The following is a 25,722-nucleotide window of genomic DNA, read 5'->3' on the forward strand; positions in this document are numbered from 1 at the left end:
AAGCACAGCTGTTAATTTTTTAAAACCTATTTTATAAAAGAGAGCTTTATAAAATATTTTGGTCATAGTAAGAAAAGATGATTCCATCATTTGAAATCAAACTTTCATCCCTTTCTAAAGAGTCACTACCAAGTGTTGACTAAAACAAAGGGAAATTGGAGTTCGTCCCTGATGGACTGTGTATATAGGATTTACCCCAAAGACGAATTGGGTTCAGGGATAGTGCTAGGCAGAGTAGAAAATGCGATGTAAATAATAACAGCGAATAGGTTTTGATATACAGCTCTTCAGCTCCCTTCCCAGTTCATATCCAGGGGAGGTCAGGAGGAGGGTTTTGCAATGAAATTTCCATTCCCATAAAATTTAAGACAGAAGTGCATTGATGCCCATACAGCTGCATGTGGTACTGGGCTTCTGGAAAGCTGGGGAGATTAATTAGAGCTGCTTTGGATTAAAGTCTCTGAACCATGTCTAACGTTACATTTCCCCCCCCCTTTGCGAGTCTGACATAGGGCTTCAGTGGAAAGTGTGCCCAGTGCTTGTTAGTTCTACCTTTATTTGTTTGTTCTTCCTGCATTGTGACACTCTGACATGACTATGTTAAGTTCTAGCCCTTCTAATGAAAATTACAGTAATTCCATAGCCATATTAGATCAGTGGATGGTGGTGGGCAGCTAGGAAAACCCTAGAGATGTTCTTTTGGTTTTGGAAAAGAGCCTGGAGGCAGATCTTGTTGACCAAATCCAAGTCTCCATTCCGTGTGTGTGTCTCATAAACTCATAGACTTTAAGGTCAGAAGGGACCATTATGATCATCTAGTCTGACCTCCTGCACAACGCAGGCCACAGAATCTCACCCACCCACTCCTGTAACAAACCCCTGACCTATGTCTGAGTTATTGAAGTCCTCAAATCATGGTTTAAAGACCTCAAGGTGCAGAGAATCCTCCAGCAAGTGACCCGTGCCCCACGCTGCAGAGGAAGGCGAAAAACCTCCAGGGCCTCTGCCAATCTGCCCTGGAGGAAAATTCCTTCCCGACCCCAAATATGGCGATCAGCTAAACCCTGAGCATGTGGGCAAGACTCACCAGCCAGCACCCAGGAAAGAATTCTCTGTAGTAACTCAGATCCCACCCCATCTAACATCCCATCACAGACCATTGGGCATATTTACTGCTAATAGTCAAAGATCAATTAATTGCCAAAATTAGGCTATCCCATCATACCATCCCCTCCATAAACTTATCAAGCTTAGTCTTGAAGCCAGATATGTCTTTTGACCCCACTACTTCCCTTGGAAGGCTCCAAAGAAGGTCTGTTTTTCCCCAAAGACTTCAGCTAGCCGACTGCCTGGTGGAAGGTGCCCTAAGAATCCTTGAGCATGGGTTGGACGAAAGAGAGAAACAAGTAACAGTGAGTTTTCAGAGGTGTTTTGGTCTCAGCACTTGTAGTCATGGTGTGTGTGGATTTTTTTTTTTAATTGGATATGTCCAAGTTGAGTGCCAGGTGCTTGTACAAAATATGCCAGCCAAGGGACCAGGTTAACTATGAGTATGTAGAATTGGGCACAGAATTTTCTTATCATACACCATTCATGATGCACCGTGATGACACCACCAAGTCAACATCTATCCTTGACAAGATAGAGAAGAAGCGGCAGTGTGGCTTTTTAGAGGGAAAGGCCCCGTGTGCACCACTTTATCTTACTGCACATCATTAGCTGAAAGGGAGGGCAAAAGGACAGATTCTATATGCACAAAACAGCAACAAAAAGACAACAAATCACTTGGATTATTTTTGTATTTTGACAGTTCAACCTGCTAGCATATTGTGTGAAAGGAAATCAGTGCACTACTGTGTTCCCCACAACAAAAGGCACCTATACAATACAAAGGAATGAAGAAATATCAGTTGGTTTATTTAATTTTTTAGAGTTGTGGTTTGGAATATTGAGCAGCTGAGAAAAGCAAAGCACGTGTGTCCAGCTGAGTTCTGTGTAGCGCCTTTGAAAGGTTACTTCCAGTGCAAACGAGACATCCCTTTCCTTTCCTCCCATCACTTAGTCTTCTGACAAGGTTACATATTTTCAGAATGCAAAATAAGTAGGAGGGGAAAAAAAGGAAAACATTTAATTTTAGCACTTTTCCCCCTACCACTCGACCTGGATCACAATAATACATCACATAATCCCAACCAGTATAACACGAGACTGAAGGTGTTCTAGCCAGGTGTTCTATTCCAGTTTTCACTCACCTTTCTTTGTTCGGGGTTCATACACTTTAGGGAAGCCACCTTTCCCCTGGGCCCCCGCTTAGTATGCTACGCTGGAATAAAATTCCAATTACTGCATCAAAAAGAAAATCACTCAAGAGAAAGTTGGCCACAGGCACTCTTTCTCACCAACCCTAACTCAGTGTGCACCCACAAAGGTCTATATCACCCCAGCTACAGCTGCCGTGGCCAGCGGCACTAGTGTATTGCTCATTCATAGAATAACTCTTGAATGTAGTAGTATCAAAGCTGCCATCCCTCATTTTCCTTCACTTTTTTCCAACAAACAAACTGGGAAAAGACCTAGTGTGGCACTAAGGAGTGTTTAAAAAAAAACCCTTTAGGTGTTAAATGTGGAAGTTTACCACATAGTACAAGATCTGTACTCTTTCACAGGCAGTCCAACCAAAATATTCCCCCAGATAGGTGCAGGAAAGGACAGAGGAATTAAAAGTAGCTCAAAGACCAAAGGAAATTAAAAGTAAAGGCTCCTTCCTTCCTGTCTAATGGAAGGAAGTAGACATAAATAACTGAGGAAAGCTGACTCTCTGGAAGTCTAGGACCACGAGTCAAGGTACATAAAGAAGAAAACTGAGGTGTCACAGTCCAAAATTGGGGGCGGGAGTGGAGTTGGGACATAAAAACCAAGTCCTAGAGTCTGCATAGGGAGAGTATTGCAGTGCTATAGTTTAACATGCTTTGAACATGGCTGAAATGTATTCATCGTCAACCTCTCATAGATGATTGTGCAATGAGAGCATATTAAGAACAGTACATAAGAGCTATGTACATTATACCACTTCTGCCATGGTCAGAAAAATCCCAACTGAGTAGTTTGGATCATCCAAGGAGCTTCAGCTCCATAGAACTCTATGCATGATATAAGCGAAAGGCCTCTGTACAGAAAAAACAACTTTCTACGGAGTGCCTGTGGAAAAGCTCAACTCAGAAAGGCAAATGATATCCTTACCTGTATCCATTAGAGTAATGTAGGTAACTGCGTTAATATTCTTTGCCTATTTTGAACTGGCCAGCTGCTGTAGAAAGTCAGTTGTGGTAATGAGATGTGTATTGCTACTAATTTTGGTTCTATCTCATGGTAAAAAAAGAATACAGAGTGAATTTGAAACCAGTGGAGAAGTACTGGTAGGAAATCTAACCTCTGAGCTGTCTTCAGTCTTCAGCATCAAAGGGTTATTTTAAATGAAAGGTTAGAATGTAGGATACTGAAAATATTATTTGACCCGTATCTCCAAGGCCAGAATCCACAGCATGCTTCCATCGCCTGAAAGCATGTGTCACAGGAAGGATGTTCTTAAAACCAAAGTGCTGGTTGAGTCTTCACCATCCTGCTTCTGCAACTTCTTTTCCTCCTCCACCCAGCATCTAGGTAGGGTGACCAGATGTCCTGATTTTATAGGGACAGTCCCGATTTTTGAGTCTTTTTCTTATCTAGGCTCCTATTACCCACCCACCCCCATCCCAATTTTTCACACTTGCTGTCTGGTCACCCTACATCTAGGCCAGGTGCTTCTCATGACACAGAATAGTGATTGGGCATGTCACAGAACAGAAAAGGGACTTAGGACCAGGTTCTCATCTGGTGTGAATCGGCGTAGCTGTGTTGACATCAGTGAAGCTGGTGCCAGTTTACACCAGCTGAGAATCTAACCCTGAAAGTGAAGCAGAGAAATGGAAGCCAGCAGGAGTATCACTAGCAAAAATGGCTAGTGATTGTGTTTTTTTCCAAAGGCCCTAGAGCATGTGGAAAGCTTATGCATTTCCTCATCATCCTGAAGTGGGCAGGATTACATAGGCACATGAAAGCTGTTTGCGTACTGGTGGAAGTATACACAATAAGAGGTTGGCAGCTGTCAGGGAAAATCCTTTACTTCTTGGGGACTGGAAGAGTAGCACTGGGGAAAACTGCTGTTTTCTTCTGAGGGTGGAGTCAAGAAACCCAGACTGTTCCAGGCTCTGCTCCTGATTTTTATCACTTTGGGAAAGTCACTTAAACTCTCTGAGCCCAGTTGGCTACACGCATAAGAAGGTACCACTCCATTAAAGGCAATGGGACTGGCCTACCTGTGCCAGCAGTAAATTTGGCACTCTGTGCCTCAGTTTCCCTTTTGTACAAGAGGCCTGGTACTACTTTTATCAAACAGGTATTGTAAGAATTAACTGTTTGTAAACAAAGTGCATCAACTATGTCCTCTGATCAAATGTAAATACAAACACTTGGCCTGTGACTTCCTGCATATATGCAGAATGTCTCTGGTGCTGCTGGTGGCGGCGTTGTTACAGACAGACCTTATTCAGTTCAGACAGTGGTGTCTCTTTGTTCGTTTCCCTTTAGACAGAATGCCTATCTCTCAGGCATGGATGCACCAGGCAGGTTGCTACTGTTAGTCAATCTGCAGCATATACAACATCCCATCCTCCTGATGTAGATGGGTTGGGGGAGAGGGATGCAGAGAGAAATCTTACATTATAGTTCAGAAGCTTTTTTTTTCTCACTGCTCTCCTTTTATATATTCTCCTTCTTACATTTCTGTGTTTTCTTTCTCCTTCATGCTATGGCAGTGGTGCTCCATGCTGATGAGACAATACTTGGTGCAACCCCAGGCAGTCATTTTTCAGGTAATTTCTTAGGGTACCAAACACCCGACTCATGCTTTTTCAGGTGTCAAGCTGGTTGGGTTTCCCCGATTATGCAGGGGTTCTTTGGTTGTACCTGGGTAGGTTGGGTATTTTCTTTCCCTGGCTATTCCTAGTCCAAAGACCATGGGGCTGTGTTGCAACTAGCAAAAGCCAAAGGAGTAACATTCTTAGATTAATGATCAGTCCCCACGGCAGCACAATTCTAGAATGTAACTAAGGCTTTTGGCAACTAATTATGAATAATCAATGGTTAGGGTCAGTAGGGATGAATTTCTGATACAGTCACAAGATTCAGGAGGAGGAAGGATCTTCATTCTTGATGGTGAGAGGAAAGGCCCCTCCAAGAGTTGTTAGTTTAGCAAGCTTTGCCTTTTTTGGCTTCATGGTGGGATGTATGGCAGTGATGCGCTGTGTGCGTGGAAGAGGGAGCAGAAAAGATGATAAAAGGCCCACCCCATGTGAGTCAATGACAAAGCCCTTGTTTTGTTCAGTGGTGGTTACATGCACGTCGAAGGCTCTAGTGTTCCAATACCAGCCCCAACTGCAGAACACAGAAGCTAATCTTTTCTTTAGGGACTGACTTGGAACCATCAGTGTTATTAGGACTGCCTGCTCTTTCTGTGTGTCTCTTTGCCATGCATGTGTGTGTTAAGCTTGGCGGGGCAGAGGATCCCCTGTTTTTACTTGTTTGTGAAGAGCTGGACCCACAATGCTGCTGTATGAAGTAATAATAATTATAATCAGCCCCAGAGCTTAATGCACCTGGGTTCTGCAGGGAATGAGGGGAATTTAAGTTTGGACTCTTTTGTTGGGTTTATAAAATAGAGGCTCTCTTTCTGCTCTGTACTCCAAGTTCTTAGCTTCTATTGAGGCAAATGTTGGCTCCAGTTGTTTAACTGGCGTGTTGTTGTATAACATACCCTACAGCTCTGCAGTGTGAACTGCTTTTTCCAGGACTATTGTACTTTCTGTTTCCAAAACCATACGAACAGTGGTAAATGCCAGTCTAAACCTGGCACAAGATGGGCGTTGTTCATTTCATCACAGCTGTCTTGGCCTGGTACCAGCACATGCTAGGCATGCGCATATGGAGCGCACTGCCACGAAACGCAGGAACGCTGAGCACAGTAGTGGGCACCATCAAGAGTGCTGCCATGTAGCCAGAGTCTCCTAGCAGCTGCTGTTTTGGGGAAAACCCATACAGCAGTTAATGTTCTTCTCTCTCTGTTTGGACACATTGCTATCTGAGGGGATAAGTGGAAAAGCCATTGACCAGCAGGCAGCTGTGTTACTGATGATGTGATAAAGGACTATGCTTTATCTGACTGAGGCTTTATCCATATTCCTCTTGCCTCGAGTACCAACAAACATGGGTAGGTGTTGCTGGCGGATGGCTCAGTTTGGGCCTTCGTGCTGGCCAGGCCATAACAACAGGCCTGTAAAGTTGGCAGTCACAGCTCCAGAGGAATTTCCACAATGTAGGGGGCTCCCCAGTGGTGTCATGGCTCTGTATCATCCCGCAGCTCCTGGTGTAGGGTGAGTGTCAAGAGCATTTCCCTGCGAATTGGGGCATGGCTGGAACACCACTGTATTCTGGCTACTCCCAGCCGCTGAAAGAGCCCCTGAGGCCCTAGATTGGTGCAAGCTTGGACCATGCTGAGGCTGCTCTAACCTGTGGCAGGCTAGCCAGCCCCAGAACATGGAAGGCTCATAAGTGACCTAAAGCCACCTTTGCTTCCTCCTTATTCTGACATCCTGGGCTGAGTTAGTGATGAATTTCCACCCATTTTTTCCTTAAAGCCAGTAGTAGCTTCAATTGTTCCAACCTGCAGAAGGTGTCTCAAAACTCCTGGATAGATCCTATTTTATATGCTAAGATAGGCATCCCAGACCCATAGGGTTACAAGGGACCGCAAGAGTCATCAAGACTCCCTGCCAAGATGCAGGATTTGTTGGGTCTAAACCATCCAAGACAGATGGCTCCAGCCTCCTTTGGAAAACGTCCAGTGAAGGAGCTTGCATGACCTCCCAGGGCAGTCGGTTCCATTGTCCTACTGTTCCGTTGTCCTACAGTTAGGAAGTTATCAATAAGCTTTCTAAGCTGTGGTCGAAAAGGGCAACATTGGCACTAGATGCATCTTTACAGACATGAAGTGAAGGGGTGGGGAAGCACCTGCTGACTTTCCAAGGCTGTTTGAGTCACAGCCTTGGAAAGTCTTGGGCAGACAGTGAGTTCTGTGCAAAAACTCTTAGCTACAGTAAAAGTTTGTAGTTATTGGTACTAATTCTTGTACAAAGTTTAAGGCTTCTATTACTGGGAGTATAGAAGATGTCTCCTGGTTTGATAAGCCTTGTTTGCCCTTATGTTTTTGGGTAATTATAGTTAGTGTGAGGTCTAATCCTGATATTCCTTGTTCCAAAACCAGTTACTAGAGGTTGTAGGTCCAATAAAGTGAAAGGAGAAGAAAGGTAAAATGTATAAGCCTTGTAGACAGTTCCCAGGCCCATAAAACTTGCATTTTGCTGACAGTGAACGTCTCAGTTGCAAGTGCAGTGGCAATAGCTGTGGCAACCATGCTGCTAGCATAGAAATCTGTAGCATTATTGCTGAGGGTTGGCCAAATTTAGACCCGCTGTAAGTGGGTCAATAGAAGTGCATCCATTGATCCGAGGTCTGAATTTGGCTCAGTGTGTTGGCACAGCTTGATGTTTTACATCAGGCAGCTTCAGACTATAACTGTTTTTACAAAGTGTTAATGGTGCTCGTTAGACTCATCACAGGGTTTGTCGGCACCACAGCCAGAGAGGTGTGCTTGCAGCAGGAGTAGATCTATCAGAACCAACTTTAGCTGGCTTGGGTACCGCTAGCAGTGATGTCATGGCAGCACAGACTTCAGCATGGGCTAGTTGTCCGAATACATACCCAGGATCCCGGATGGGCTTGTTCATCCCATGCTGAAACCCATGCTGCTATTGGTACCTGATCTAGCTAGATTAAAACTATGTCTGCACCTGCTACAGTCACAGCTGTGATTGCAGTGCAGACGTACCCGAAGCTCTATAGGTAAGCATTAAGCTGCAGCAGTACTGTGCCTTTAAGTGAACTGTCCTCAACATTATAATTAACTTCAATTCTTTCTAGTGAAAGAAGGATTGTAACCACTGAACAGGGCAGATCTATGTACTCTACTGTAACAGCACGTATTAAATAAATGCTACTTTTTCGGCGGAAATTTTGTGTGCTCTCTTCTCCTTTTCAGAATATGCTAAAGCACAACATGACTTCAAGAAGTCAGGGTTTCCCTGTGCCAAACTGCTCACACAGTCCCAGACTGCTTATTACTCCAGCAAATTAGCTTTCAAAGGCACTGTGCATCCTTACAAGGCAACACCATGAGAAGATCGGCAGTGGTCTTTAGGACCCTCTGAAGGATTAGGGGATGTGATAGGGTTTTAATAATCAAGGCTAGAGAAGATGAAGGCATGGATGCTGTGGAGTGGAAGTAGTGGCGTACGCAGCGCTGTTGAGGAAGTGTTGGTGAGCAGATAGGCGCACCCACAGATGTGTCGAGACAAGGAGCGTTTCAGACTCAAGGGGGCACAGAAGACTCTGAAGAATGAAGGAGACAGGACACGTGGAGTTATGCTTTAGTATTTTCACCTGGCTGAAAAATCTTGAACCCAGAGAGTATCACACAATTGATTCTCTGGCAAGATACCACGATGATGACACCAGTAGTGGTAAACTTGGAAAAAATATGTGGCACGCCCTCCGGCAAGTGCTCCCTGGGGGCAGCCCGTCATGATGCCGGGTGACCCTGGCGCCTTGTGCCGCTTGCGTCTGAAGCCTACTCTTCAAGAGGAGCTTGCCTCTGTTACCGTGAACCTGCCATTACGGGTTATCGGTATGAATTCCTGCTAATTTTAATAACAACTGTGCTACAGAGACACAAGTATAGACAAACCCTGATATTTATGCCAAACCCCAAGCTGAGCTTTCTGTCTCAGACCATGCACTGAAACCATCTCATGTCTCGCCGATAACTTTGGAAAAAATCTTGTATTTAGGAGCAATCATGTTTACACAAGATATTTTCTGCATTGCTCCTTACATTATTAACATTTTAAAAGGAATTTATAGAGTGCCTTGAAAATATACGGGGCCTGTTTCACCACTGCATTACTCCAGTGTTGCAATGCGGTTACAGTGGCTTAAACTGCAGTAGGGCAGTGCTAAATCACCCCAATTTTTAAGTTTATTTGCTCCTACTACTTATTCTTCATTGAAATCATAACCCCCGATTGCTCTGCACAGGGTTATAATCTCACAAATAAGGGATCATGGCGTTGAGGGAAGATGAACTCAAAAAAAGCAGATTCTAGTTTTGTGTAAATGGCCCTGAAAATTACGGGAGGAGGGAAATGCAGATAAACGTTCTGCCACATACGCAGAATCCTTTCTAAATATAGGGCCAGATCCCCAGCTGCTGGGAACTGTCAGAGCTCCATTGGCTTTCAAAGGCATCAATGGACGTTGTCAATCTTACTTCGGTGGAGCCATCGGAGGCTCTGGCCCCAGACGTTTAAAGTTTCCCATATGAGATCGGTGGATCTTTAATATTCCCAGGTGACACTCGATCTTATTTATTTTAAAATAAATTTGGCATTGGAAATGCTTGGGGAGATGTGGTGCCAAGGCTGTCCGTGAGCCCCTGCTTGCAGTAACTAGGTTTGCCTAAGTATGCTTTATTGCTTACAATTTGCCCTGGAAGGAACTACTGTGTTCTTCAGTGGGATGTGGTTGCAAAACATTTCTGCTTCCATCTTCTCTTCAGGCATGTCTTTCTCTACAAGTGTGATTAGTGGAATGAGAACATTTTGATTGTGTTACCATGAACTATTACTTAACTGTAACAGGCAAATGACTTACTCTCAACAGTCATAGTCACCAACTTTGGTCTACAAGATGCTGCCACACTGAAAGATTTTGTTGCTTAACTATAATAATCTTGGATCCTTTTAGTAAAAAACAACAACATTTTTTGTTCTACTAAAGCAGCAGAGACAAAGATAAGACACACGTAGTGTGGGTTACTAATGACAGATTTAGCAGCACACTTTAAATGTTCTTTGCCTTTCACATGGCTAATCTGATAGAACAAAAGGCTTAGGGTTGTTTGTTTTTTTTGCATTGTACGTAATTGTGTTATACTGCATGTATCAGAAAAAGGTTGTCGAATATCAGATATACTATTTCTGAGGTATCTCTTGCTTCCTTTTCCAGACGACAGAATACTCAGCCATGGCATCATTAGCTGGCGGATTAGATGATATGAAGGCCAATTTAACAAGCCCTACTTCAGCAGAATTAGGAGCTAGTGTTCCAGGACCACAATCCTACCCTATCGTGACAGGTAAGACAGCTTGGGAGCCTGATATATGTTGAAAAAGAATGAGTTTGTTGACCACCTGGGGGAAAAGCTGAATGGTATTTTGCTGCTCCTGGCAACTCACTGCCATTTATAAGAGAGACATAAACAGAAGTGTCACTATTCTTTTCAGAATAGAGCGAGACCAGTTTGCACCTGTGGAGGCTCTGGCCCTCCAAATCTAAACCCTGAGTACCAACACGTCACAAAAAGTGAGGAGTTGTCTCTGCTTTGGGTGTTGCAGGTTGTTTATCATGAAAGTGTTTGGCATTTGCGACTGGCCTGAATTTTGATGGCATTTCAGATCAGATTGAATTTCTGGTGCATCTGATCCCTCCAAATACAGATGCTTTGGACCACTTTTGGAATTCCACTCTTGCTGTAGGGTTCGGCGTTTAAAAGAAGCAATGATTCATTATAGTAGTATTAAGTCAACTGTATTTGTGTAACAGTCATAGCCATTGAGAGGAGGTTTGGGACCAGCGGCCACTAGATTTTGATAACATTCGTTGACTGAGTCAGCTACATCACTTGGGACTAGACTGCACAAAATGCAATAGAATCTCAAAATATTTCCCGTAAGAATCACTCACAGCTTAGTACATGAGCCTCTAGAACTCAAGGGTGTATTTTACCTACCCTTAAACTTTTTCTTTTGTTTTTTTTTTCATGACACTTGGTGACAGTCCAAATTTCAGCCTCAGATTTTCCTCCATTTTGCCTCCTGTGGAGTTTCATTTTGGCCCAGGTCCTCCAAGGATTTTAGGCACTAACTCCCATTGAAATCAATGTGAATTAGGTGCCTAAATACCATTGAAGATCTGGGCCTGAGCTGCTGAGCAGAATGTTGTGACATATTTAGGCTGCTTCCATCTTGTCTTGAAAGCACGGCAGTCGTGCAGCGTCTGTGAACAATTTTGAAAACACAAGTTAATGCAGAGTTACTTCTGCGCAATGCAGAATCAACCTGGGGAACTTATTGCCCAGAGCTTAGCAGGATTCAAATAAGATCATATCATATATGGTTAATGAGGAAATCCACATTTCTAGTAAGTAGGATATACCTATATATACACATATATATTGGCGGGACTATAAATCATCATGCTTCAGTACATAAGGCAAACTCTGAGTGATGGAGTTAGGAGCAGTGTTCCCTCTGGCCAGGTTGTTCCATAAATGCTCACTACAGAGCCTCTTACATCTTCCTCTGAAGCATCGGGTACAGGTCACTGCCAGAGCCAGGGATTGCCGTGGCAGATCAGACAAATCGAATTGCTTTTAGGATCGGAGCCAATGCCCATTGAATTCAAGGGGAGTCATTCCATCGACTTTAACGGGCACTGGATCCAGCCCTGAGAGCACAGTTCGCTCACCATAAGGGAAAAAGGCAGAACTTCCTAGAAGCGGGGAGAACAAACGAGTGGCATGTGTTGGTCAGACTGCTTGATGCACTATTGGGAGGTTCTCAATAGCATGGTGATGGGAGCAGGGTAAGCATCTCCGTAGAACAGAATAGAAGTGCATTGTGCAGGTCTAATTTACCTGCAGGTGCTCAGCACTTCAATGCTAAGGTGATGGGTGCTAAAGGAGAATGTAAGAAGCAAATTAGGCTGAAAAAAGAGAAATGAGTAACAAGAAATTCTCTGAAGCTGAGAAAATCAGAGATGTTAGGTGGATCACCAAGGAGCAATTAAGGAGGATAAGAACAATGCAGAGGGGGTAAATATTTCTTTGCATCAGCCTTCCCCAGAGAGGATGTTGAGTGAATATCTACCTACCTGAGCCCTACACTTTGCCAGTGATAGGATGGGCACTATGAAAGACTAAGGGCTTGTCTAGATGGGGAGTTAGTTGAGTGACAAGCTGGGGTGTTAATCTACAGTGCACTAGCGTACCATGCACCAAAAGTTCCCTAGTGCTCATTGGCCTACCCCTGTTTCAAACAGGGGAACTTGTAGTGTGCTGCTGTAACCGAGTCCATATGGACAGTTAGTGCCCGGCATGCTGAGGCAGTGTAGATTTACTCCCCAGCTTGCTAGACAAAAATTAACAAAAGGAAGTACATTCTCCACCCCTCACAATTAACTTGTAGAACCTATTGCAACAAGTTTCAGAGTGTCAGAGTAGCAGCCATGTTAGTCTGTATCAGCAAAAAGAATGAGGAGTATTTGTGGCACCTTCGAGACTGACAAATTTTTTAAATGTATTTGTTAAATAAATGTGTTAGTCTCCAAGGTGCCACAAGTACTCCTGTTCTTACTGCAACAAGATATCCCAGACACTAAGAATTTAGTAGGGTCCAAGGATTTCATCCAAACTGCTAAAGTCAATGGAAAGACTCCCATGTACTTGAATGGGCTTTGGCTCAGGCTCCCCCAAAAGAACAGCTCCTTATATGGGTAATCAGATCCCCCACCAGATAGGATAAAAAAAATAACTGGGATATAGGCCTTCTGGTTCAGGGCATAAACCAACCACCAGCTGCCTGGGGCTGGGAAGAAACTTGCGTCAATTATTCTGCAGTTGTCCATTATGGCACATTATACTTGCATCTTGCCCTGAAGCAGCCAGTACTGGCCACTGTTGGAGACCGGATACTGGACTGGATGGACCACTTGTATGCTCTGGCAGGACAGTTCCTGTGTCCCTGCATATTTTCCTGCCTCTTAGAAGCAGCACTCCTTCCTATTCCCACCTAGCCCTTTTGTGTAATGGGAGGATTGTAAAGCAAACCTTTCCCAGGGAGTGTTCTCTGTATGCCCTAGCACAAGCCCTATTAATAGGGCTGCCTCCCCTGAGAAACTGCAGTCTTGTAATTCTTACTCAGGCAAAACTCCTGTTTACTCCAAGGAGAGTTTGCCCAAGTAAGGAATGTGTGTCCAGACCTGCAGTGCATCCAGAATGTCCAGACCTGCAATCCATTTCCTCCCCACGATCCTATAGTGATAAACTGGCCATTCTTTTTATGGGCTTATTTACTTATCTGTGAAGACTAGTCAGCAATATTTACTAAAATAGGGTCTAGGGACTCTAGAAAAGCCGCTACTTGTTTTGTTTAAGCTAGAACCAAATGTGAGTTCTTATGCGAAGTTATAAGTAATGTTAAGAAGTTGAATCAATCTGTCGGTTTTATTTTTACAAAGCCTAGAAAAATTCTGTCCCTGATCTTAGACGTGAGAGAGAACCATAACAACACAAGTGTTTCAGGAAGGGTGAGGTATATAATTCTTATCACACTGGAGTTTACTGTCAAATGTCTGGGTTTATAAAGGGATTCACATTAGAGTTCCAGTAATACGTGCAATCTTTTTTGGGTATTTTTGATTTATCAGAAAAATCCATATGGCTAAAATATTTCATTTTTTTGGTAATATCACTAGGTGTATTATGGTGTATCATGAAGCCTCAGACAAGATCAGGGCCCACTGTGATAGGTGCTGTACATACACATAGAAAGAGACAGTCCCAACACTTTACAATCTATATAGACAAGACAGAGAAAAGATGGGAGGGAGACACTCTTATCACCCCTGTTTTATGGATGGGAAACTGACTCACAGAGGAAGAAGTCTCCAGCACAACTAGGAATTAAACCCAGATCACCTGAGTCCCAGACTAGTACCTGAATCACAAACTACCGTGCTTTGGACAATCAATAATAATGATACTAATATTGTAGTTTTAGAGATGAGCAAATTGGTTCAGATTAAGTAAGAACCAAGCTGAATTTCAGCCTCTCCTGAGGTTCAAAGACGTCTAGCTAACTTTTAATTCTTGATAGTTTTTGCACGCTTCTGCACTGTCGGGTTCCGGGTGAAATAAGGAGAGAATCTGTCTGGTGGTGTTTCCTGCCTAACTGAAAGCAAGGACCTAGAGTACTGAAAATCTTACAAGAAGGCTTGTCCTTCGAAGACTTCCAGCTCAGTTTTGCAGACCTAAGATTTTAAGGTAGTTTAGATAAAGGTCAGCAAAGCATTCAAACCTTGGTGTTTAAGTGTACCAAACCACTGAGCTTTTGAAGTCTGGTCTTTGCTGCTTTTAGTTGGTGTTCCAACATATGTCACTATATAATAAACATGCTTGTTATAATAACTTCGTTGTTGGGAGACCCAAGGACAGTTTTATATTTAAAAAACTGACAAGTGAATGGTAAACTCCAGCAGAAATCTTTGATTGAAATCATCATTTTTATAGGGAATCTTTCTGTTTTGTGTGAAGCAGACCAATGGCCCATGTTTCAGCATACAGTAGGCCATTAATGTGCAGGGTGCTTAAAAAACCCCATATTCCAGGATGAAGATCTTGAAATATATACTCATGAGAGTTTGAGAAATAGGTTTTATTGTGGCCAAGAAAACTAATCTGGTTCTTTTGATAGGCTGAGATCTGCAGTTCAAGCTTCAGCAGTTCTTATGAAAAAGTCCAGGGACATTGCTGGGCTTCTGTTTGCAAACTGACCGACGTCTAGTTCATATTGTGAGTCTTTAAGCCATCTCATAAAGCAGTTTAATGGAAAATAGGCTGAGAACTAAGGAGATAAGTGAATTATGATCACAGTTTTTCATTGTTCTTATTCCAAGACCATGGTTTGGACAGCAAAGCAACACTGAGAAATGAGATGTGAAAGATCCTCTGTGTAATTGTTGATGTGAAGTGTGAGGTTCACATTTCCGAGCAGACTGGTAGATCAAATTGGCAGTGATATCATTTGAATAAAAAGCACTGCTTAAACATTGGCATTCATACCAGCACATGCCTTTAAAAATAGGTCTAAGTTATGGCAAAAGGAATTGTTGATGACCGTTCTCAGCACTGCTTCATCCACAGACTCCCCTGTGTTATGGACCGCTGGCTAACCATCTGATTAGCGAACCACCTGATTTCTCTCCATCGTTTTTATGCCACATTAAATATTAAGTTAAAAAAATTCCTTCTCTTACTGCTTGCTGCCATGGTTCATAAGCACGCTCTCCATTTGCAAGCCAATGACATGTGCCTAGCCCATTACTGCTGTAGTCAGCAGTTTCAGAGCAGCTTCTGATTGTTACTAATTACCTGCAGATGCATTTTCTCCGCTCCAGCTTGCTGACTTCAGCTTGGTCGCTATCACTTTGAGAGGACAAAGTGGCGCTGAAATTGACACCTCCGCTCGGCTCTCCAATACAGCACAGAGGACAGATTGACAAATCCACAGGCAGTCCTGACTGCAGCTGGTTGGAGAGTCAGTTTGCATTAGCAGTGCCCAGAAGTGACTGGATTCAACTGTCGACTGGCCTAGCAAAGGAGCCAAATAAGAACATTTCATTTTAGTGGGAGCGGACACAAAGTCTATCATTCAGTTAAAAGAGGACGCTTAAAACAAAGCATCCAAGGCAGATTACGGTTTTGTTTTCTCAGCAGAACAGAGGAACCTTGTCATTTACCTCACCAGAAGCATTCAAGACCAACTAACCCTTCCTTAGCTTCCCTTCCAGGCTGCGGCAAAGGTAGAGCTAGAAACGTTGGACTTAGGTTTTCTCTCTATGTAGCATAATAGCGGTACTGGAACTGCTTTGGGGCTGTGTAGTCACTGACCCCAGTGCAGAGTAGGAAAAAAATTCTACCCGATCAGAACGGGAGCATTTTATATGCACTTTGCGCGGGTGTCTACAACTGCAGGAGGAGCGAGGCAGAAGAGAATCCTGTGCTGGAATCCTCCAAGTGGTCCCAAACCAGATGTGGTGTAGTCAGCTTAGAAGGGAGCGTCCCCACAACGCTCCATGTGTCCACCTTCCTGATGGCAAGGGAGAGAGAAAAAAGAACAAAGCTAGGAGCACAGTCCCCTTGAAAAACGTGGTGACACACACAAAGGGCAGGGGAGGAGGGAATCACTGAATGGCAGTCATGTTAAATTATCCGCTGTGGGCTTGTAGTGAGGGACTTGGGCCACCAAACCTAATGTAGGGAACGCAAGGAAAATGCACCTGGCTAAGTGCACTACTCCAGTTTTAGTAAACTCAACTCTGTGTTTATTTATGCAGATGTCTCCGATACCCTTAGTATAGTATATTATACCAACTAGCTATTTCTCCATAGATCCAAGCGTACAAAGCGAATACAAATAACATACATATTTCTCACAATCGATATTCCCGTATATGTTGCCAGGTTTATATTAATATGAAGTGAACGTGGCAAAATGAAAGGAAACACATGTAATGCGAAGGACCTGTATTTATCCTGGGATCTACGACGAAAGACTGTAGTTACCTGATCCCTCACCGGACTGTTTTGTTACTCCAGCAATGCCTCAATTTATTCGGTAGCTTTGTCTCATTAATCTCTAGCCTGCTTCATGTCTTATTCATCCTGACAGGCAGTGGCTGCTGTTTATGTGCCAGTGTTTTGCCAAAGCTTTTGTTGCATTTCAATGCTTGTTTATCATTTCTAATGCTGCGAGCAGTATGGTAGGCAGGTAGCAGGCCTGGCGAGCTTTCCAAACAGCGAACCGGATGGAAAGTGCTTAAAACGGACGGTGATGCCGAAAACAACCCCCAGGCTGATCTCATGCCACTTGCATTTTTAAATCATTACAGATTAGACTCGGTCTCCCCTACGGAGGCAACTTGCCCAAGATCGACAGGGAGTCTGCGGCAGAACCAGGAATCAAACACAGGTCTCCCGCAACCCAGTCCTGGGCCTTAACCATGGTTAACTTTCTGGGCATGCTGTAAAGTTACCCTTTTTCCTCAAGCCTCTGGATAGGTTGATGCTTGGGTGATGCACTGGTCTAGTTTCAGGGTATTTTTATGATCAAAGCTAGCTTTTGTGGTGTTGGGAAGGGTAATCAATCGTGTGTGAGCCATGGTTGTGTTTGAAGGGTTGTAAAGCTCCCGGAGCCCAGGATGAGTGCACAAAAAATCTAAGGGTGTCAAACCGGAGCTAACCGGTCCCACTCCTATTGACTTTAAAGGGAGCAAAGTTAGGCCACCATTGAGTGCTTTTTGAAAACCTCACCCTAAGTAACCAAATAAAATATTGTAAAGAATGTACTAGTAAAAGCACCATTCTGGGATACATGCTAAATTATTAGTATATTCTTGTTTGTTCCTTTAGGACATAAATCACTCAGTGTCTTGTGTGATCTGAGAAGGCCGTGATCCAAAGAGGATTTATTCTAGCCACATTTTCTGGGGGGAAAGGTACATGGTATGCTTCATCCCCCTCCCCCATGGTATTGATCCAAAACTGATATCTGGGGGCAGATCTGCTGCGGATGTAAATGGCCATAGCGCCATTGAAATCCATGGAGCTAGGAGTGTGTTCACCTGACAAGCACTGTAAGTGCTGGAATGTAGAGTATACAGATGAGGTCACCTTGGTATCCATTGTTTTACTAGTTCCATCTCCTGTTGATGTCTCTGTGATTGGCCATTCCTTAGAAATCCTAAAGGATGAAAGAAAACTTCCCAGTTGGGGGTTTTCCCCTTGAAGCTTTTTAAATCTTCCTTTTCTAACCTCCTACCAGAAGATAACATGTTTTACATCTGCCCCTAGGAATAAAAACGCCTCTGAGTTAGGATCTCAAAAGGCTACTATCACCGTTAGTGAATATATCCCAAAACATCTTCTGGGAATGTGTGTTAGGAGGAAAGGGAAATGCATAAGAGATCTTTAACTAAACCCTCCTTTTCTTCCATTTGTCTGTCATTGATATTTCCATTCTCTTAGGATCTGGCTCATTCATAATTATTGGTTTTAAATATATATATTTTAAATATAAATTAGAGAAATATAAATGTTTCATGTTTATAAGGAGCTGAGGTATTGCGGTGCTGGATGAAGTATAAATACCTAACTAGACCAAGTAAGTAATTGACATGAAATAGGGTATGCAATTGTCATGGAATAAACTCTTACATAGGGTTGCTAAAGTAAATACTGCCTTGCTTTGTTCTGGCTTGAATGACTGCAGACAGGCTTCCCTCATATCATAACAGAATCACTGCCTTTTGGGGGGGGGAGGTAAGTTTACCTTTTCTTTATTCTGGTCATGCTGAAAACAGAAAAAGTTTAACCAACTGATAGAGTGCAGCTCTCTTCAACCCTTATATAGCCTCTGGGATTGATGCCAAGGTAGCTAAGAAAGGGCTATTTATCTTTTAGGTAGAGCACCTTATCTCACCTGCCTTTTATGACCCCTTTTTTGATGATGATCTGAGACAGCTAAATTACTTTTCATGTCAAATTGAAAATATAACGTGAAAATAAAATAAAATTAAAAACTCCCATTTATTTTTGAACAATACCTAAAAAAATAGGACTTTTCAGCCATCCTTGCACACTCAAAATTCCCAGTGAAGTCAATGCGTGGATTAGGTGTACAAAAAATGTAGGCACAGGGTCCTAATTTCATAAATGTCAAGTGCAAAAGTGGAACAGACCTAATAGTGCTGGGAAAATTATTGTCGAAACTGCAATATCTGATCACTGAGGAAAATACCCATTGGTTTTAGTTGTATACTTTTATTTAAAGAATTATTAAATATTTTTATCTAGTTGATTCTGAAGGTCATTTTTTCATAGTTGTTAATTTCAGGTCAAACCCTGGTCTCATAGAGAACAATGAAGAGTTGCCATTGACTTCATTTGCAATCAAGATTTAGCCCATAAAGAACATTTACAGAAGCTTGAATTTTTTGAAAGCATTTAGAGAGGAAGGATGGTCATGTGGTTAAAGGTACTCCCTATGCCTCATAAAATCTGGCTTCAGTTCCCAGCTCTGCCACCAGCTTCTGGTGTGACCTTGAACAAGCCTGGTATGCCTTAATTCCCAATCTGAAAAATGGGCTAACAACACTTGCTTTGTGTGTCTTGTCTAAGAGTGCAAGATCTGTGGGGTAGGGAATTACTTGCTATTTGTTTGTAGTCCCTTCTGTACTAATAAGAGGGGGTTGGAAAATGGATTTTCTATCCCCTGAAAAATGCCAAGGTTTTGAAAATAAAATAAAAAAATTCATCCTCAATTGGGACAAAATCCGAAACGTCAACATTTTTTCTGAAACTAAAATTCCAAACACATTTTTATTTTGGGTCAATTGAAACATTTCATTTTCATAAATTCAAAAGATTTCATCTTGATTTTGACCATTTTTTATTTATAAAATAAATTAAATGTCAAAATAAAAAGTTGTTTCAAAATGAAAAAATTGAAACTTTTCATTCCAAAAAATGTCAAAACGGGACATTTCAAAATTTGTTTTGCTCCATTTTTTTTTCTAAACAAAATTTCACGTATATCAATAAGGTCTTGCAAAGCATTTCAGTGTAGCCAAAACAGTATTGATGGTAGCTTGGATTGTTAAAAGCATTTAGAACAAGTGGAACAAATCAGGGCACATAACTGGAAGTCTGACTATTGATGTTGTCAGAAGAGTTTTGACAAACGTTTTTTGACCAGCTCTAATAGTAATAGCAACAAGCCTTGCTACAACTGTTTCTATATGGAAATTGTGAGTAGCGCCTGAACATTATCACCCGATTATAATTTAATTGCAGTGCAAATTGGTGATAGGAGATGCCTACTCCAAGAGCAACAAAATGCCAGATTTACAGCTCACTCTCTATACTTAACAGATAAACGTGCAGATGCATTTTTCAGTAACCTGTTTGTCCCTCTGAATATGGCCTGTCATGTTGTGAAAAAAGTCCCATAAGCTCCCTTGGAAAGGCAGCCGATCTCAAAAACGTGTCATTTTTAATGATGGCCCAGAGTTTAGCTGAAACATGGTTGCCTTTTTCCATTTTTTGGTGAATTTTTGTCCTTCCATTCAAAAAGAACTAGTGTGTCTGAGAAGGGACAAATATTATCACCCTGGCCCACACACTGCATAAGACTGTGTTGAAGAACTAATTGGTTCTGGTTCTTTTCAAGACATACGGCCTGATCCTATTGGGAGTTTTATCATTGATTTAAACAGTGGTAAAAATGTCTCAGTGTAAAGTATCCATATTAATAATTTGCATTTGTGTAACATCTTTGCTCATTATCTTGAGAAACGTGAGGCTTGCTTTTCACGCTTATCTCCATTGACTTCAGTTGGAGATCAGGCATAAGTAGTGAAATCCTGGCCCAACTGAAATCCATGGAAATACTTTGATGGGTCCAGGATCCACCTGAGGTGTCTCACCTTGGGCACCCAAAATGAGTGGATATTTTTGACTATTTGGGGGCCTGATTTACCCAAAGTCAGACACAGACTACCAGCGGCAGATCCTCGATTAGAACTCAGCACTCCAGATCCCCAGTGATGTTCTACTTTGCAGAACTGGAGCTGGACTGCTCCGTTGTTACTTCACCACAGTGTAGTCAAATCTCCTCCCAAGTGGCATTTTATGATTCCAGAGAAATAATGTAAGTTTGTCTCGGACTCCCAGACTGCAAATAAAAATAACCGAAAGGGAAAAAACTCCAGTTAATAGAGACATTATCGGAATTGTTCTTTTGAGGAACGCGACTAACAATACATCTGAAAGTTCTAGAGATTCAACTGACCTGAAACTTCTAAGTAGGCAGAATGATGCATTAGAACCTGTATGTTCTACAAATCCCAAGTCATACGAATAAAGGATAACAGTGGGCTTCTGGATTAGGCTAATGATGATGAGGTTAGATCAGGCTAATCATAATGATGACAGCAGGCAGGGCTTGTCTACACGGGGACACTTAGGAAAGTTAATCTGAGTTAACTAAAGGGGTGAATTAACAATTCAACCTCTATGTGGATGCTCTCATTCAGATTGGACCACACAATCTGTTACAGCAGTAATAATGAGTGGCTTCAACTGACCCCATATTAACTATGTTCTGAAGTGACACTTGACCAGTTTAGAGATGCAATTTATTGACACCAGAAATGATAACTTCGTAGATCAGCTATCTTTGGACACACCTCCAAAGGAGGGGGTTCTCTAGTACTCAGTCATAAGCAGGAGTTGATTCAAGAAATAACTGTAGATGAGAAACTAAGTATAGCCCATAACATAATGAAGTTGAGCTTTTTCATGGGTAGGATTGTACCACTAACTAGCACCTTGATACTCGTTTAGAAAGAGGGATATTTTTTAAAAAGGAGGAATCTGGTTAGAAGGAACCAAAAGACACAAAATTTAAAACATAACATTTAGAACTAGCAGGAAGGCCACCTAAAGATTCCATGTTAGAAGCACGTGAAGTATGACTACCAGTAAACGAAAAAGAAGCAGGAAGATGAGGAAAAAATCAGTATGGGTAAATGATAAGGTACAAGAGACTTATGGATAACGCACTAGCCTGTGACTCAGGAGACCTAGGTTCTATTCCTGGCTCTGCCCTGGGACTGCTGGGTGACCTTGGGCAACTCACTTCATCGCTCTGTGCCTCAGTTTCCCCATTTGTAAATTGGGGATAATGATACTGAACTGCTTTGGGATCTACTGATGAAAAGTGCTATGAGAGCTAGATCAGTGGTTCTCAAACTTATTTGATCGCACCACTTTTCTTTGTGTCTGTAGTATTTTACCCCTCCACCCACCCCCCCCACACACACACACACAAGTACACGTACAGATTAAAAAAAAATCAACATGCAACTCTTTCACTAAATATTAAAAAGAGTAAATATTCAAACAGAGCCATTTGTTCTATTGCAAGAATGAGCCAATGATTCATTGGAATAAAAGCAAAAATGCGACAGTGGTCAGTGCTTGCAATTAAATGTGCACACTGCATCGGAGCAAACCGATTAAGGTACAGATGGCCAAGCCTCTGTATAATGCTATGCAAGCTTAACAGAGATCTGTCAAAAGGCAGAGCGCCATCTGAGGATCTGACATGTCTGGAGGAATCAGCTTTGCTAGTTATTCATTGCTGTGGGTAAAATGTGCGCAGTATGTTTCTCCCCCCCTGAAAGCTGCTCATGCCCCTCCCCCGAATACATTCCATGCCCCCCGCCCAGTTTGAGAACCTCTGAGCTAGATGTTGTTCTTAAGGAATGTGCAGGAGCAGCCCAAGTACGGTTAGTAAAAAGGAACATAAACTATGGCAGACGAAACGTAAGAAGTTCATTGGGAAAGCCAAGAGGATATTTGGTCTCCAAATATCCAAAGCCATAAAAACAAACAATAAGTAATGTGTAAGTGTAATAGGAACAGGAAGAGTGAAAAAGAACCAGTGTGTTTGCCAAACTACCCGGGAGCAAAGGCACCTATAATGGAGGATAAGGATATTTCAGCGAAATTAAATGCCACCTTTGCATCAGTGTTCCCCATGAAGGATGTTTGGGAGATGCCTACCACAGAGCCGCTGTTTTCAGTTACCAAAAACGAGGCGCTGTACATAAGAACATAAGAACGGCCGTGCTGGGTCAGACCAAAGGTCCATCTAGCCCAGTATCCTGTCTACCAACAGTGGCCAATGCCAGGTGCCCCAGAGGGAGTGAACCTAACAGGTAATGATCAAGTGATCTCTCTCCTGCCATCCATCTCCACCCTCTGACAAACAGAGTCTAGGGACACCATTCCTTACCCATCTTGGCTAATAGCCATTAATGGACTTAACCTCCATGAATTTATCCAGTTCTCTTTTAAACGCTGTTATAGTCCTAGCCTTCACAACCTCCTCAGGCAAGGAGTTCCACAAGTTGACTGTGCGCTGTGTGAAGAAGAACTTCCTTTTATTTGTTTTAAACCTGCTGCCCATTAATTTCATTTGGTGACCCCTGTAAGAGAGTGTGCAGTTAAAGAAGGAGACAAAACAAAGGTAAACGCTTAGATTTCTCTCTAGGGGACTTATATGGCTCCAATTGTCATAATGTTGGAGCATCTCACAGTCTTTAATGTCTTTATCCTCACAATGCCCCTGTGAGGTAGGGCAGTGCTTTTATCCTCCTTGTACAGATGGGGATAGTAGCACAGAGAGGCTAAGGGCCAGATTTTCAAAGGTATTTAGGTGCTAAGTGCCTACCTCAAATTGAAATCAATGAGTTAAGTGCCTATGTGATCTTCAGGTGCCTAAATCCCTTTAAAAATATGGCCCTACATGACTTGCCCTGGGCTCACTCAATACCTATCTAGCAAAACAGGAATTTGTCTCTTCCAACTCCAGCCCTACCACTGCACCGTCCTTCCCCTAAATCCTTTTCATAGAGGATGGTTAGTAGCTCAGTACCTCAAGGAGCCTTCTTGGATGGGTGATCTGGAAAAAGGGGTGAGCTGTGAGGAGGAAAAATCTGTGAATAATGCCACATTATTTAATTAATCAAGACTAGGAAAGACTGAAAGGAGTTCCAGAAGGACCTAACCCAGCTACGGAGGATGGGCAACAGGACAGCAGATGAAATTAAGCATAGACATGTCCAAGTTTATTCTCGTTGGAAGAGACAGTTTGAACAGCTCATACATGTGCTTAGGTTCTAAATTAACTAAATTGGGGGGAAAGGCCTAGGCACTATTGTTTACACTGAACTGTCCACATCTGCTCAATGTGAAGCGTTGGTCAAACTGCAAACAAAATGTTAAGGATGGAGAATAATACTAACAACATGGGAATTCCATTTGTGCACTGAGGGTGCATCTTCACCTCAGATACTGTATCCCGTTCTAATCACACAATCTTCAAAAGGGTGTGTCAGAAAAAGGAAAGGTCTAGGGAAGGGCAATGAAAATTATGACACAGGCTTCCTTAGGAGGAGAGATTAAAAAGCTTAGGACTGGTAGTAAGACTTGACATGGTAGAACTGCAGATAAGGAATGGTATGGAGATGGGTCCTTGGGCAGACCTGTCATTATACAAAAATGAGGTTCACCCAAGGACATGAACTAAAATGAAACCCCATTTTTTTTTATTCAATGTACAATTAACATGTGGAACTCACCGCCACTAGATGTCTTTGAGGCAAAGAATTTACCAGTTTTTTAAAAATAGGATTAATTTATCTGAATAATAAGTTACATTAGATAGGATAAAAATGTGTATGGAATAGAAACCCTGAAGCTTCAGGATCTACGACAAACCACTACCAACCTTGGGTTAGGAATAAACTTTCCCATATTTATGCTATTGCATAAATGTCCATTGAGAGTAACTTGCACGCACCATCAATAGAGATCGTATACTTTTTCTGTTTTGTTCAGGTTCTTATTTTGTGCCCAACGGCATGGTATCGGAGCACCTTACATTATGGCATTAAGCAATTTAAGTGGTATCAGTCATGTGTTTCTTTCCTTCTTCCTCTTCCTGGTTTCTGGAAGTGCACAGGGATTTTTTAAAATGCATGCTGTGTAGTGTGTTTACGTCCGTGATGGCAGGAAAAAGTTTGCCTTGCACTTGGATGAGAAAATAGTTCTTGGATCCTGGGGGAGATTGTTCCACAGTCTGGGATGAACCCCTGAAAAAACCCTGTCTCCTTTACCATTGCTGGAGGCTGCTCCATTGTGCCAGGGAAGCGCACTCCTCTTATTTGCTCTTTGGTCAGATATTGAGTGAGACTTTGGTGAGTGGGGCGTTATATGGGCCCCTCTGTGCCCACTCCATAGAAATGTCAGTCACTGACACCTCTCTTCTTGAGAGCTTGGCTCTGCAGCCCAAGCTGTAAAGCCTCCTGCTTTTAGCTCTGCAGGTCACTGGCTCAGTCCCTGGTGTTGGCTACGATGGTGGCTGTCACACTTGTAGGTGTGTCTCACTGGCACACTAGAAGGTCGGGAGGTTGGCTTCAGTCTGGCAGGAGCGGGAGAGCAGTAGACAGACATGCTGATGGGCTGCTAGCAGAGCCGGCTCTAGGATTTTTGCCGCCTGAAGCAAAAATTTTTTTGCCCCCCCCCCCCCCCTTTTTTCATGCCCCCCTGTCCCCGGCCCCGCCCCAAATCCACCCCTTCCGAACCCCTTCCCCAAATCCCCAGCCCCGCCTCCTCCCCCGGGCATGCCGCATTCCCCCCCCCATTGTTTCCTTTGGGGCCCCCGCGACCTCCCGCCCTAGCTCACCTCCGCTCCGCCTGCTCCCCCGGGCGCGCTGCCGCTCCGCTTCTCCCCCCTCCCTCTCAGGCGAGGGAGGGTGGAGAAGCGGAGCAGTGGCGCATTCAGGGGAGCAGGCGGAGCGGACGTGAGCTAGGGTGGGGGGGCGCAGGAAGTAACGGGGGGTAGAGGAACCGCTCCCCAGCTCACCTCCGCTCCACCACCACCGCCTCCCCCGAGCGCCCCGCCGCTTGGCTTCTCCTCCCTCCCAGCCTTGCTGCGCGAAACAGCTGTTTCCCGCACGGCAAGCCTGGGAGGGAGGAGGGAGAAGTGGAGCGGCGGCGGCGCGCTCAGGGGAGCAGGCGGAGGTGGAGCAGAGGCGAGCTGGGGT

The 25,722-nt window shown here is 43.2% G+C and overlaps 1 protein-coding gene across 1 annotated transcript in view; it reads left to right on the plus strand.

The window, feature by feature from the left end:
- The window catches only part of LOC113405355 (paired box protein Pax-5), a 220,953-nt gene that overhangs the window by 98,858 nt on the left and 96,373 nt on the right, over positions 1–25,722 (plus strand). Inside the window, exon 7 of the mRNA XM_026646498.1 lies at positions 10,216–10,345. Coding sequence (XP_026502283.1) covers positions 10,216–10,345 — 130 coding nt within the window. The remainder of the gene's footprint in view (positions 1–10,215; positions 10,346–25,722) is intronic.

This window comes from Terrapene carolina, unplaced genomic scaffold, assembly GCF_002925995.2.
Source record: "Terrapene carolina triunguis isolate 2854851 unplaced genomic scaffold, T_m_triunguis-2.0 Scaffold35098, whole genome shotgun sequence".
NCBI classification, from domain to species: domain Eukaryota; kingdom Metazoa; phylum Chordata; order Testudines; family Emydidae; genus Terrapene; species Terrapene triunguis.